The sequence below is a fragment of the Sceloporus undulatus genome, chromosome 4 (genome assembly GCF_019175285.1).
Source record: "Sceloporus undulatus isolate JIND9_A2432 ecotype Alabama chromosome 4, SceUnd_v1.1, whole genome shotgun sequence".
Classification (NCBI taxonomy): Eukaryota; Metazoa; Chordata; class Lepidosauria; order Squamata; family Phrynosomatidae; genus Sceloporus; species Sceloporus undulatus.
Window position 1 is genome coordinate 166,531,652 of NC_056525.1, and position 14,356 is coordinate 166,546,007.

The 14,356-nt window shown below is 44.7% G+C and overlaps 1 protein-coding gene across 2 annotated transcripts in view; it reads right to left on the reverse strand.

Annotated features, from left to right (window-relative positions):
- SLC22A23 (solute carrier family 22 member 23) overlaps positions 1-10,973 on the reverse strand; it is a 135,540-nt gene extending 124,567 nt beyond the window's left edge. For both annotated transcript variants that reach the window (XM_042461551.1, XM_042461550.1), the window contains exon 1: positions 9,835-10,973. In XM_042461551.1, the coding sequence (XP_042317485.1) occupies positions 9,835-10,509 (675 nt within the window). In that variant the 5' untranslated portion in view covers positions 10,510-10,973. The remainder of the gene's footprint in view (positions 1-9,834) is intronic.
- Between the last annotated feature and the right edge of the window lie 3,383 nt (positions 10,974-14,356).

Here is a 14,356-nt window from a genome sequence, read left to right on the forward strand (position 1 = left end):
CCACAGCAATGGAATACAGTACCTGGTACTCTTTGGCAGCCTCCCATCCAATTTCTAACCAGAGCTGACCCTGCTTAGTTTCCAAGATCAGGCAGGATCTGACACCTTTAGGGTATTCCGGAAACAGTACAAACTGTTGGTTATTAATTTTAAAGTCCTACATGGCTTGGGCCTGAGTTACTTGAAGGAACGCCTCTCCCTACACAATTGGCCCCACACTCCTCAATCCACAGGGAGAGGCGGGAAATATAAATAAAAAGGCCTACAGCATTACTTTGAAAAAATAACAATTATTTTGCGGGGCCTTTGGTGAGTATATAAGATGTGAACCAGTGTGGTATACAGTACGATTCTGATGTCTGTAAATTCAGTATCTGCAGTTTCACTTACTCACGTCTGAAAAAAATATGTTCCTTTTAGGCATTTCTAGGTTCTCCAGTGTAATTCTATACAGTGGACCCTTGTTATACGCTGGGATTTGGTTCCAAGAACCCCGGTGTATAACAAAATCCGTGTATGCTCAAGTCCCATTAAATATAATGACATAGCAAAATGGTGTCCCTTATAAAAAATGGAAAATCAAGATTTGCTATTTGAAATTTATACTTTTTTGAACATTTTCAAACTGTGGATGCTTGAATCCATGTATAAAAATTCCGTGTATAAGAAGGGCCGACTGTAGTCAGCTTCTAGCCCAAGCATACCATAGAATCGTGCTTGTATGCCCATATAGTGACGGAGTGACTTTAGGCAATTCACACTCAGAGGAAGGTAATGTCAAACCACCTCTGAACAAATCTTGCCAAGAAAACCATATTACAGGGTCACCGTAAGCCAGAAACAACATTAAGGCACACAAAAACAACAGGTAATATTCACTTTCAAAGCCTCAGTTTTGCAGAGTCATTTTGAGGAAATGATGACACTTCTTATCTTAAGTTACATTTTTTAAAAAAAATAATAAATAGCAAATTACTGTACTGCTAAAATGAAACAATAACACAAACACACTCATTTTTTGCAATAACATTTGCAAGCTCTACCACATAGACACCAATGGCAACTGTGCAATGTTGCTTGTAATTGAAGTGAATTACCACAAAAATAAAAGAATCATTCTCTCCTCACCTTTAATAGAAGCATTTGCTGTGTCAGCAACTGAATATAATTATTTCATTTTTGATGGGTACACACTACTGTAATAAATCCCTGTGCATCTTTCATAAGTGATACATAAACTTAAGATTCTTCATTTCAAATATTGGGCATGAGCTACAGATAGGCATGCTCCTTCCTTTTATCTCCTGATTGAATTCCAAATTCCTTTCCCTTAAAAATCATGGTTCAAATCAAAGTTTGATATCAGGGTTAGAAAATGGTTTACAAGGGTTGGTTAAATCCGTACATACTTGAGATAAAGCAGAAGAGGCAATTGACTAAAACTGCAAAATGTCCAAGACTCAATAACCATCCTTTAGGGTATGAACAAAATGCCTCCCTCGACACAATTGCTTAAAGGAGCTCGTGGGGAATAGGACATGGTTCCAGAGATTATATTCCTTTTGAAGAAAATCCCTTCACCCATAGTATTTTCACATTTTCCATATTTTATTAAGAATTTTTACTGTCAGACCAACCATAGCATTGTAACCTTTGAAGTTCTGATGGCTACAATGTATTTCAGGATATGTTGCTTGATGCATCATCGTCATTCCCATTTATTTTCAAAGAAAGCATTAACAGGATGCCAGTAGCCAGCACAGGTGGCAAGAAAAAGCAAGTATGTAGTCACTCAATTTCTGCCTGCCTAATTCACAGCACAGGGAGTCCAAACACAGAATCTCCAGGAGAAATCAATTTTGCTGAGCTTTGGGGGTTTGGGATTCGGGGAACTACAACCATGATGTAACAGTTTCATTTTACACTGCACTTGTTTACTAGAGTGACACTGGAAAGACAGTGTAATAGAAGAGTGTCCTCCATGCCATCATTAGGGTGAAAGGCTCATCTCCAAAGATAAACTCTAATCTCATACACTATATCAACTTAATCAGAAACAGTGTTAGCTTTCAATCATTAGTTCCAACTAATGTAAACCTAATGGATCAACAGAGCTTATACAACTGTTGATTTATGAAATTCCCATTTCTAATAATTGGATATAAACCATTAGAAAAAAATAAGAACAAATCTACAACAAAATATTGCAAGGCACTGTCATGTTTAACAATAATTAGCCATGCCTGGGTGTAGGGGAGCTGTCTGTAGGGTTGTCAGGTATCCCTTATTATAAGGAATGTCCCTTATTTGAGGGCCAGAAAACTTACCTTACCTCTTATGGAGTTGGCAGGTGTCCCTTACTATAAGGATGCCTCCTATTTGAGGGCTGGAAAGCAAAATAAAGCCCAACAACCTATAGGCGTAGTACAGTAGTTGGAATGCAACTCTGGAGACTAGGGTTCAATTCCCCACCTGATTATGAAACCCACTGGATGACCTTGGGCATGTCACATGCTCTCAGCCTTAAAGGAAGGCAATGGCAAACCTCCTCTGAATAAATCATGGGGCCAAGATAATCTCATGATAGGTTAATTTTAGGGTCACCATGAAGGTACGCAACAACAATATGTCAGGGTGTGCACCCTTTATAAAGACATAAATGTGTGCATTGTATAATTTATAAGTGTGGATAATATGTTAATTTTACAGAGAAATACATGGCTAGGCTAACTAAAATAAACACTTTCATTGGCTATTTAGGTGGAATGCAAGCTTGTTAACAGCTACTTCCTGATTGTCAACTCTGCATGCCATGGATTTCAACTGTCCCCTACTGCTATTTTGAAAACCTAGCAACATTTGTTGTCACCCTGTCCCCTTTCCCAACTTTCCAAAAACATCTTCTGCTGTGCTATATAGTGCTAAAAATGCTAGTATTCAAAACTGGATATCAGAAACCTAACCAATGTATTGCAGAGAAGTGAGGTTTCTGAAGAGCAGGGGAAAAAGAACAGTGTCCTTTCCCCTTTCTTGAAAACATTAAGTCTTAGGCCTAACATACATTTCTCTGATCCTAGTCTTGTCTTCCAACATATGATATACCCTTGCAGCCTCAAGAAGACAAGCTCCCTCCCCTAGATTTCTACCACCCTTCAAATGATACCTTCCACTTTCCATCTCTCAACTGTTCTCAATATTCTATAAGGCATGGAAATCACTCAATATGAGGGGAGTGGGGGTGGCTGGCCTATTTCTCAATCTTGTTTTTTAAAAAAATTATTCACAGAACAAAACATACCTGTGAAATTCTATGACGATGCAGAATCTGTTATGTTGTTTTGAGCTAACACCCTTTTGTTTCCATACTGATAAGCATGGCACCACCCAACCTCAGTGTTAGAAAGAATGATAAGAATTCAAGGTTGCTCATAAAGGGTGGGGCAATACAAGCTGATGCACACTTACTTCACAGTAAGTCCCACTGAGCTTAACAGAATCTATGTCTAACTCAGGGTGACCAGACATCCTCCTTTTCCAGGATGCGTCCTACATTTTAACCTGGTCCAGGAAGAATTCCAAAATGTCCTCCATTTTGAGCATGACCAACAAGCATGAATTTACATTTATATGAATGTTTTTAGCTTTTATTTGGTAATGCCTCATATTTTTCTTGAAAATCCTACATTTTGCAGTGCCTTTATCCCCCTTTGGATAATCTGGATACCATCTGGTCACTCTACATCTGACTAAACATACATTACACAGATTCACACTGTAAGTGTAATGGCTCTGCACAGAGTGTTTTATGCACTGCCAGCTGGTTGCCTGGGTGAACCCCATATCCTGTATTTAATATAAAGACAAATAATACCTTGGGAGCCAGTGTGGTACAGTGGTTTGAGCACTGGAGTGAAGGGAGCACTGGATTATGACTCTGAAGAACAGGGTTTGAACAGGGCTCAGACATGGAAACCATTGGATGACCCTGGGTAAGTCTCTCTCTCTTGGCCTCAGAAGGAAGAAAAGGCAAACCTCCCTCTGAACAAATGTTGCCAAGAAAACCCTATGATAGGGTTGCCATATGTCAGAAATGACTTAAAGCCACACAACAACACCTTATTCCGAGGGTAAAAGACTTTTCAAGAGAAAAATAGCATATGCAAACTGATTTTTGTACTGTTTGAGGAATCTTGCATCCACATTGCATGGTTATAGCACTTTGATTCCACTGCAGCTTTGATTTCAAGCCCTATGAGGAACAGCCTGTAAAATTGGGTATGTTTAGCTTGGAGAACAGAAGACTGAGAGGTGACATGACTGCTATCTTTAAACATTTGAAGGGATATCATATGGAAGGTGGCGTGAGCTTGTTTTCTGCTGCCGTGGAGAGGAAGAAAATGAACCAGTGGATTCACATTCCAAGAAAATATAGTTCACCTAAACATTAGGAAGATAACTTCAGTATACTATCTGTTTGACAGTAGTACAGACTATTTCAGAGGATGATGGATTCTCCTTCCTTAGGGGTCTTTAAACAGATGTTGAATGGGCATCTCTCAGGAGTGCTGTAGTTCTATAGTATGTTCCTGAACTGGCAAGAGGTTGCATTAGATTGCTCCTGTAATCCCTTCAAACACTATAGTTCCATGCCATGGCTCCATCCTCTGAAATCCTGGGATTTACACTCTGCTAAGGGAATTAGTATTCTCTAGTGCCCACTCTTGAAATACAGCACTAGATCCTCTGGGAGATCATTCTAAGTATCTCAAAGAACTAAAAATTCCAGGATTCCTGAGAGTGGAGCCAAGACAATGATAGTGGTATGAAACTAATATAATTGCGTACTGTGCAACATGTTTAATTAGAGGCTATAGGAGGGCAAAAGAAACAAGTGCATACATCAGAAGAAAAAAACTACTCTCAAATCTCTTAAGAGCTATTATCCTAGTTAATGTGTAACTCTGAATCACAAATAGACTGGATGTGTTTGCTTCCATTTTCAACTAACTATGGTTTCTTGCTATCCTAACCAGGAAATTGTGGTCAGTGTTAATTATGGTTTAGTGAAAACAAGCCAAGATCATTTTTCATGGCTGGTGTTGGCTAGTTTCATTAAACAATAGTCCACACTAACCATAACGTCCAGTTCAGCCATATTAAGATGCCATGGATAGTTGAAAACAGAAATGAAAGCTCCACATCATTAAGCACTCCCATATGCCATACTGTATGTTGGGGTCCTCGTATTTTTATATCTCATATCTGGAGATAGAATGTTTTTGAGAGGTCAATAACCTTTCAGGTACACGAGGTCAGATTCCCAGGGGAAAAAAGGATCGTTTTCCCCGAAGCATGTGCATATCCAGGTAAACAAAACCATCAAATCTAAAGTGCTCCACCTTTCCCTCAAGTAATCTGCACTTCCTCTTGAAATGTGAGACAAAGGATCTCTTGCACCCAGAACAGTAAGCCAATCTCTCCCTGCCTATCCCCTGTTGGGCCCCAGCCAAACTTCTCCATCTTAAGAGATATCCCAATCCAATCACTGTTTTTGTCACACTAGAATTAAAGCCATCAGCCAGACCTGAATCCCATTGTTGATTCCTGGGACAAGTCATTCGACCTTTGCTGCAAGATATCCTATCGCCTAGGGCTAGTCTTAAAGTATAAATATGGTTTCAAAACCTAACCTCTGCGCACACAGATGGCCCATAGCCCAGCACTCTGAGTATGTTCTGTGTCACCCCTAGACCTCCCAGCCTGAGGCACTCCAGCTTTCCGCAGTCTTCCGATTGGGCAGGTGATTATAACCCCTTTGAAAACTCCTAAAACTCCACTATCCCCTTTCCATATTTCCATTTTGATTAGCTCTGTATGCTGTGTCTGAACTGCTATCTTGTGTGTATGTGTGTGTGTTTGCACTCGGCATTTTTCTAAATAAAACTTTTTAAATTCAACCAAACCCTGGAGCCCTCCCCAGTTAGTACTGGTATACATCGATGCAAATGATTCAAAGGTTACCCAATCCTCTTGCAATAACTAATGTATTGCTGACAGTTGGTGGGGACTCCCCAGTCCCCCATCACCACCGTTTCTTTGGGTAGCAAGGATGCTACACTATTTTGCTTTGTTCTAAAATCAACTAGTTGCCACTTGCGGTCAAAGATGGTGGTTTCATTTTCATATAACGTTAAACCATTGTTTGTTCGTTTATTAATTAAAATATTTGTATACTTGTACATCAGGGCAATGTACAAGCAAAGATAAGATAATAATTATCATGCAAATACAATTAAATTTAGCAATCTCCTTTTCAGAGCTGTGTCTAAGGACAGGAGTTAATGAACACAAACATGGTATAGAGAATACTAAATTTAATTGTACTTGCACGATAATTATTATCTTATTCTTGCTTGTACATTGCCCTAATGTACAAGTGTACAAATATTTTAATTAATGAACAAACAAACAATGGTTTAACATTATTTAAAAATTAAACTACCATCTTAGACTGCAATTGGCAACTAGTTGATTTTAGAACAAAGCAGAATAGTGTAGCATCCTAGCACCCTTAACACACCAGACCAGGATCAGCTGACAAGGTTAGTGTTTTCTTATCACTGTTCATAGAAAATAATTGTTTTACAGGATATTCCTAAGGAAAATAAGTAAGTCCTCTTCTCTCAATGGGGACAACTCCCTAGTATGATTGAGATCAAGACTGTACATTGTATTTTCCTTGTGTTTTAAGCTCATCTTGTGACATCTTACCTCCTTTTGACAAACAGTAACATGACAAGCATGCTTCATTAGTCAGAGGAAGTTCATTATTGAATACTCACACATGTAGGTAAATAGACATAGCTTATGACTAATAAATGCACACACTGTAAGTCATACCTAGAAACTCACATCCAATAAGTAGATAAAGTTTCACAGCATCTTTCCTAATCCTACTTGGAGATTCCCTGATGATCTCCCATCCAAGTAATGTTTAAGTTTTGAAATCAGGCCAGAGGTGGTGTGTTTAGGTCTGAATGGTGGGATGTAAATATTGTAACACAATATCATATAGGCACCTTCTAAACCCAGGGATAAATACTCATCCAACACTGGTCAGGTATTGTTGGTCTGGGCCAGAAAGGAGAACTAAATCAGTCTTTTGTAACCTCTTGAGTTAATATCAAATACTGGCTCACTAGGAAGTACATATAAAATTACTCTTAACACTTACAGTGTACTTCATGGACTGAAAACATAACAAGAACCTTAATACAACAGAAAGTTGTATTCTCTAGTAAGTAGAGAAGCCATGCTGGGATGTCTGCACATGACATCACTGAACACAACAATCCTGGTAGACTAAAAATGTGGGTTTTTTTTTTAAAAAAAATACTGTATCTATGGATGTGGGGTAAATTGTGAATATTTTAATTAATAAACAATAATGTTTGAATGCAGATGTCAGACCCTCCAGATTGACTCTTAGCCAATACCGTCTTCTCTGTTCAAAGAAATGCCTTTGGAATTCACTTGAATAATGTATACAACTCAGCCATCACCATTAAGCACCTTCATATGGGGTGTTGTGTGTATGTGTGTGTTGTGTGCCTTCAAGTCATTTCCAATCCTAAGGTGAACCTATCAGAGGACCTTAATTCTGAATGGAAGGAGATGAACGGCACTCAGAGAAATGTATCTTGCATCTGCTCAGATGAACTTTCCCATTATTATCCCAAGTCAGTTGAGATGTTTGAGCTGCCACATGGATGCCCCCAGAACCTTCTTCCCAATCTTTATTACAATTCCTATGTAGCTGGAAGATAGGAAGCTGACTTCTCTTGAGTCAGACCAATTCTCCATCACTGAAATGTGATGCTGGAGGATAATTCTACAGATGCCATGGACTGCTAAAAATATGAATATATAATCATAGGAGCAAACCAGGCACGAATTCTCCCTATAAGCTAAGATGGTTACACTGAGGCTGCCATACTTTTGATATCTCATTAGTGAAGGCACTATGAAAAGGGGAAGACCACACTACCTGTGAACTGATTCAATTAAGGAAGCCATAACCCTGAGTCTGCAAGACCTGAGCAGGGCACTGATAGACGTCTCTCATTCATTAGGTCACCATAAATCACACTTGATGGCAAATGACAACAGAGTGATCCATCTAGGCTGCTATGGTCAACAATGACTGGCAGCATCTCTCCAGGGTTTCAGGCCAAGGACCAAGGACTGATCTAGCTTTGGTTTTGAAACCAGACAAGATCTGGTGCATTTGAGAGGTCTCTGTGCAAATGGTTATGGCACAAGAAGCCCTGTGTAGGCCCTTGTGCCTACACAGAAATGAATCAGAACATCCACCCTAATAACCAGGAGCAGCCTTTGCAGGGCTTCAAGCAGGATTCTTGCCTAATCCTAGCTGGAGATTCCCTGATGATCTCCCATCCAAGTAATGTTTAACTTTTGAAATCAGGCCAGCAGTGGTGTGTTTAGGTCTGAATGGTGGGATGTAAATACTGTAACACAATATTTACACGTCACTCCTTCACAAGCACCACAGAAATGCAGAAGCATGCAAACTAGGGCTGACATGGCAGTGCAGGGGCACTGCAGATATAAAGTGGCTTGACACCACTTGAACTTGGTGCTATGGAATTCTGGGATTTGAAGTTGTGTGAGAGAGCTCTGGAGCACTACTAATCTACAAATCCCAAGGTCCCACAGCACTGAGCCACGGCAATTAAAGTGGTGTCAAAGGGCTTTCTTTCTGCAGTGTGGCAGCAGCCTTTGTTAGACACAGAGACAGAGGGACCTTTTGGTGAGAGATTTTGGGGTCTGCAGGCCCACAAGGCCCAATTCAGGATCAGACCAGGAGAAGGTCTGGAAATCGTGGCTCTTGCAGGGGAATAAAAATGGGAGAGGACTCCTGTACCTTGAAGAGCTGTAGGGAAAAGGGAAATACTGCAGGAGAAGCTGGGAGGGCAAGGGAGGCCTCCTGACATTCCCTCAGAGGCACAAGACTGAGGAGGAGGCTGCCCTCTTCCTCTGGGGGCCTCTTTTCTTCCCGCGCTGGAAATCCCAGCAGTCAATTGTGGGCCAGTTTGGTGAAAGAAGGAAAGAAGGAAAGAAAGAAAGAAAGAAAGACTAAGGAGGGAAGGGAGGCCGGAGGGAGGGGGAGGGAGCGACAAAGAAAGAAAGAGAGGAAGGAAGGAAGGGATAAAGGAGGGGTGGAAGAGAGGATGAGACGAAGAAAGGAAGAGGAAGGAATAGGGAAGCAAGGAAGGGAAAAAGAGACAAAGGAAGGAAGGAAGAGAGGAAGGGATAAAGAAAGAGGGAGGGAGCAATGAAGAAAGACAGTGAGGGAGGGAGGAAGGAAGGAAGGAAAAGAGGAAGGAAGGAAACAAGTGAGGAAGGAAGGAAGGAAAAAAGAAGAAAAGGAAGGAAGAAAGTAAGGGATGAAGAATGGATGAGGAAGGAAGGAAGGAAAAAAGAAGGAAGACAGAGGGAGAGACTACAAAGAAACAGAGGGAGGGAGGGAGGAGAAAAAGAAAGGGAGGGGGAGGGTTGGAGAGAAGGAGGAATGAAGGAAGAGAGGAAGGAGGAAAGGAGAGGAGGAGGAAATGAAAGGAAGGAGGAAAGGAAGAGAGAAAGAGTCAAAGGAAGGAAGTGGAAGGAAGGAAGGAAGGAGGACAGGGTGGGAGAGAGGGACGAAGAAAGAAAGAGAGGGAGGGAGGGAGGAAGGAAGCGATGAAGGACGGAGAAAAGAAAGAAAGGGAAGGCAGGAGGAAAGCAAGCGAGGAGGGCTGGGGGGGGTTGCCTTACCTTGCTGACGACGTTCTCCCGGAGGCCGGAGGTGATGCGGTGGAACCTGTGGCTGCACTCGCAGTAGGCGCTCTGGTTCCTGCTCTCGGGGGTCGGGAGCTCGGGGGCGGCCTGCATCCCGCGGCTGTAGCTGCTCTGGTTGCGGGGCACGGGAGGCGGCGGCGGCGGATGGCTGGGGGCCAGTGCCCCGCGGGGTCCGGGCCATGGGCTGCCGGTCCAGTTGCCAGGGCCCTGGGAGTGGTGCTGCTGCTGGTGCTGCTGCTGCTCGGAGCCGCCGGCGCTGCTGCACCAGGAGAGGGGCTGCCCCAGGAGGAAGCTGTCGGAGAACTGGCTGAAGCCGATGAAGAGGGCCGGGATCCAGGTGAGCAGGATGAGGGTCCTCTGGTGCCCTCCGCCCAGGCCCCCCAGCAGCGGCAGCACCGAGCCGTCGTAGTCCAGCAGCAGAGGGCTGCAGCCCGAGGAGGAGGAGGGGCCCGAGGAGGGGCCCGGGGCCGGCAGGCGCTGGATCTCCGAGGCCTCGGCGGCGGTGGCGGCGGAGGGTCCGGGGGGCTGGCGGGGGGCCTCGGGGTCTGCCTCTCCGGGGGGCAGAGCCCCGTTCTCCTCCGGCAGGGGACGGCCCTCCTCCTCCTCCTCCTCCTGGCCGCCCCCTTCGTCTCGACGCCGGTCCATGGCCATCAAAGCGGGCGCCCGGCCGGGGGAGCTGGAGCCAAGGCGGGAGCAAAGGAAGGCGGAGGGCTCACATGGCCAGCAGCAGCAGCCCCAGTCGGGCAGAGAGACACAGACACGGAGGGAGGGAAGGGGCGCCTGCCTGCCTGCCTGCCTGCCTGCCTGCCTTCCCTACGGCTCCCCCTCGGCCTCCTCCCCTGGCGCCCCTGCCTCAGCCAAGGCCCCCAGCAGCCTCCCCTTGGCCAGCGGGGAGACCCCCCAGAAAGGCTCCTTCCTCCTCCGCCGCCGCCTCTTCCTCCACATGGGGCTCTGCTCCTGGCCTGCCTCCTTCCCTGGGCGCTGGGGAGGGAAAGGCAGCCTTCTCCCTGGAGTTCGCCTTGGAGCTCCTGCGCTTCCCGCTGCCTCCGCTTGGCCCTCAACCTGCAAGGCCAGCCTCCGCCTCCGCCTCCTCTGGCCCGCCTCCGCTCCCCGAAGGAAAGGTAGCCGCGCAGCAGCCAGGCAGCCAGGCAGCCAGGCTGCAACAGCAGCAGCACCTGCTCCTCCTCCTCCTCCTCCTCTTAGTAGTGCTGCTGCTCAGCCTCAGCGGCCCCCTGGCGCCCCCTGCAGGCAAGAAGAGGAAGAACTGCTTCCCTCCCTCCCTCTCTGCGCCATTCCTGCCCTCCCCTCCTCCTTCAGGGCCCTCCTTTTCCAGGACCTGTCCTCCACTAACATGGTGAAGGGTCTGGAAACCATGAGAGGTGATATGATCGCCCTGTTTAAATACTTGAAGGGATGTCATATAGAGGAGGAAGCAAGCTTGTTTTCCGCTGCTCCAGAGAACAGGACCTGGAACAATGGATGCAAGCTCCAGGAAAAGAGATTCCACCTCAACATTAGGAAGAACTTCCTGGCAGTAAGGGCTGTCCGACAGTGGAACACACTCCCACGGAGTGTTGTGGAGTCTCCTTCCTTGGAGGCCTTTAAACAGAGGCTGGATGGCCATCTGTCAGGGATGCTTTGACTGAGATTTCCTGCATGGCAGAATGGGGATGGACTGGATGGCCCTTGCGGTCTCTTCCAACTCTGTGATTCTATGATTTCCACCTTCCATCCAGGAGGAGTTCCAAAACCCCCTCCGCTCTGAGCATCACTACGAAGCATGGCTTTCTAATTAAACAGACACTATCCCACCCTAAGGCCCTGCCACTCAACAACAGAACAATACACAGATTAACATGGAAATCACTTCTCCTAACCCAGGGTCACACAATACTTGTGTGCGAGTGTGTGTGCACCACTCACTCCCAAGCCAGCATTCTCTGAAGATGCCAGCCACAGATGCTGGCGAAACGTCAGGAAGAAAGTCTTCTAGAACATGGACACATAGCCCGAAAAACCCACAAAAACCTATGGATGCTGGCCATGAAAGCCTTCGACTTCACATTATTATTATTATTATTATTATTATTATTATTATTATTATTATTTCTCTTGAGTGTGTTTCAGCATTTAGTTTTTGGTCATTCTTCCTTGAATGGCCTACATTTTGTGGTGCCTTGTGCCCCCCTCCCAAGTCTTGTGGAAAAAGAGTGGGTTGAGGGAGGCAAGAGGAGGTCCCTTCAGGAAGTATAAAGCCCTGCCTACTCTCATGTTTGCTCTTAATGGCAGCTATGAAAGAACAGGTTGTTTTTGATGGGTGCCTCCAAGTGGTTTTGGACCTATGGTGACCCTAAGACAAACCTATCATAGGGTTTTCTTGGCATGTTTCTTGAGCAGAGGGGGTTTGCCAGAGAGTGTGACTTGACCAAGGTCACCCAGTGGGTTTCCATGACCCAGCCATTTGGGATGTGCTGCAGGAGAGTGGTAAAGATACCACGGATAGCCAAAAAAGATGAACAATTAGGTCCCTGGAAACTAAGATAAGGCGATTGTACTTTGGCCACATCATGAGAAGGCAGGACTCACTAGAAAAGACAATAATGCCTTGAAAAGTAAAGGGTAGGAGGAAAAGAGGTAGGCCCTATACCAAATGGATAGACTCAGTCAAGGAAGCTATGGCCAAGAACCTGAAGAAACAGTGCAGAGCATTTGAGGACAGCGGGGCTTGGAGTTGTCTCATCTACAGGGTTATCATGAACTGAAGTCCACTCAAAGGCAATTAACAACAACAACAAAGTTCCATTGAGTTTTTTGTGGCCAGGGAGGGGCACAGATCCTCAGTAGTGTGCCAAGGATCATGGGCAACCTTAGGCTCTAGGCCTTGATTTCCAAAGATAGACCCATGAGCAGGCCAATCCTGTTCATGAAGGCCCACAACATTAACAGGAGATTTGCACTGAGGAACCCCACAAAACACCCCCATCTTTAGTTGCTCTGTTAATCTCTGTGCCAATCTTGTCATTTTGCTCAGGAACCACTTCTGCTCATGGCACATTGGTCAGGGGGGCCAACATCACAACTGTACTGGCACCCTAAACTTTAGGGCTGCCCTACCCAGGAATGCCCAGAAGTCATACCTATGGCATCCAAGGGAACCCATTCTCAGTTCATACTGGAAAAAGAGAGGAGTCTGGTATGAAAGCATTGGCTGTAGACCATAAAAGCTTTGGCTTCCATCCCATCCATGATTTTTGTTGTTGTTGTTGTTTTCGTGTACCTTCAAGTTGTTTCAGGCTTATGGCAGTCCTAAGGCAAAGCTATCATAGGGTTTGCCAAAGCCTGAGAGTGTGTGACTTGCCAAACATGGATCCAAAACCTGGTCTCCAGAGTCTCAGTCCGAAACTCAGGCCATTATGCCATGATGGCTCAGCCATCCATAATTATCCAGAAGTTCCATTGAGCCAGTGTGGTGTACTGGTGTTAGTGCAGGACTAGGAGTCTGAGAGATTGGAGTTCAAAACTCTCCTTAGCTATGGGTGGCCTTGGACAAATCACGCCCTCATAGCCTCAGAGGCAAACCACCTCCAAATAAGTCTTGTCTAGAAAACCTAGGGTAGTATCATTATAAATTGTGATTGAGTTGAAGGCACATAATAACAAAGAAGTCCAATTTAACTTAATAGGGCCTACTTTGGAGAAGACATCCATAAAATTGAAACTGGCCTGAATGTCTTGGTTTCAGATTTCAGGGCAGAAGTGAGAACTGTGGTCTCCAGATGTTATTGGATGACAACTCCCAGCAGCCCTAACCATGGGTGAAGAATTCTGGGAATTGACAGCAAGTGGAGTACTGCCCAGTTCTGTACTAAGTTTACAGTGTTGAATATCTGCATGAACATCCTCTAAGGCCACCATAAACATCAAGTGAAATAAACATTTCAAACAAGATGAAGGCTCTGAGTTTCTGACATTACTTCTCCTGTATGACTTCTAACATCTTTGCCTAATGAAGAGTTCCAGTGAGCTTTGGAAGCTTGTGTAATGTATTCTGTGCCTTTCACTTGGCCTAACAAAGTCATGGAGAGCCTGTTTGATAGTGGTTTGAGCATTGCACTACAACCCTAGAGACCCTGCTCTGCCATGGAATCCCACTGAGTGACCTCGGGCAAGTCCCTCTCTCTCAGCCTCAGAAGAAGCGGAGGCACTCCTCTGAACAAATCTTGCCAAGAAAACCTCGTGATAGGTTCACCTTAGGGTCATCACAAATCGGAAGTGACTTGAAGGCACACAACCACAATAAAGTTATCATCTCATTGCATATGTTGGATTGCACTGAGTCAGTTCATCCTGTAGCTTAACTGCTAAAAGACCTTGGTAAATGATTGATTAAAAAGATGTTCTCACTTAGTGAAAACAATAAAGAGTCTTGTGACACCTTCAATACCTGTATATTTATTTGAGCAAGAGCAGTTATAAACACTACCTAGATGGCCTTCAC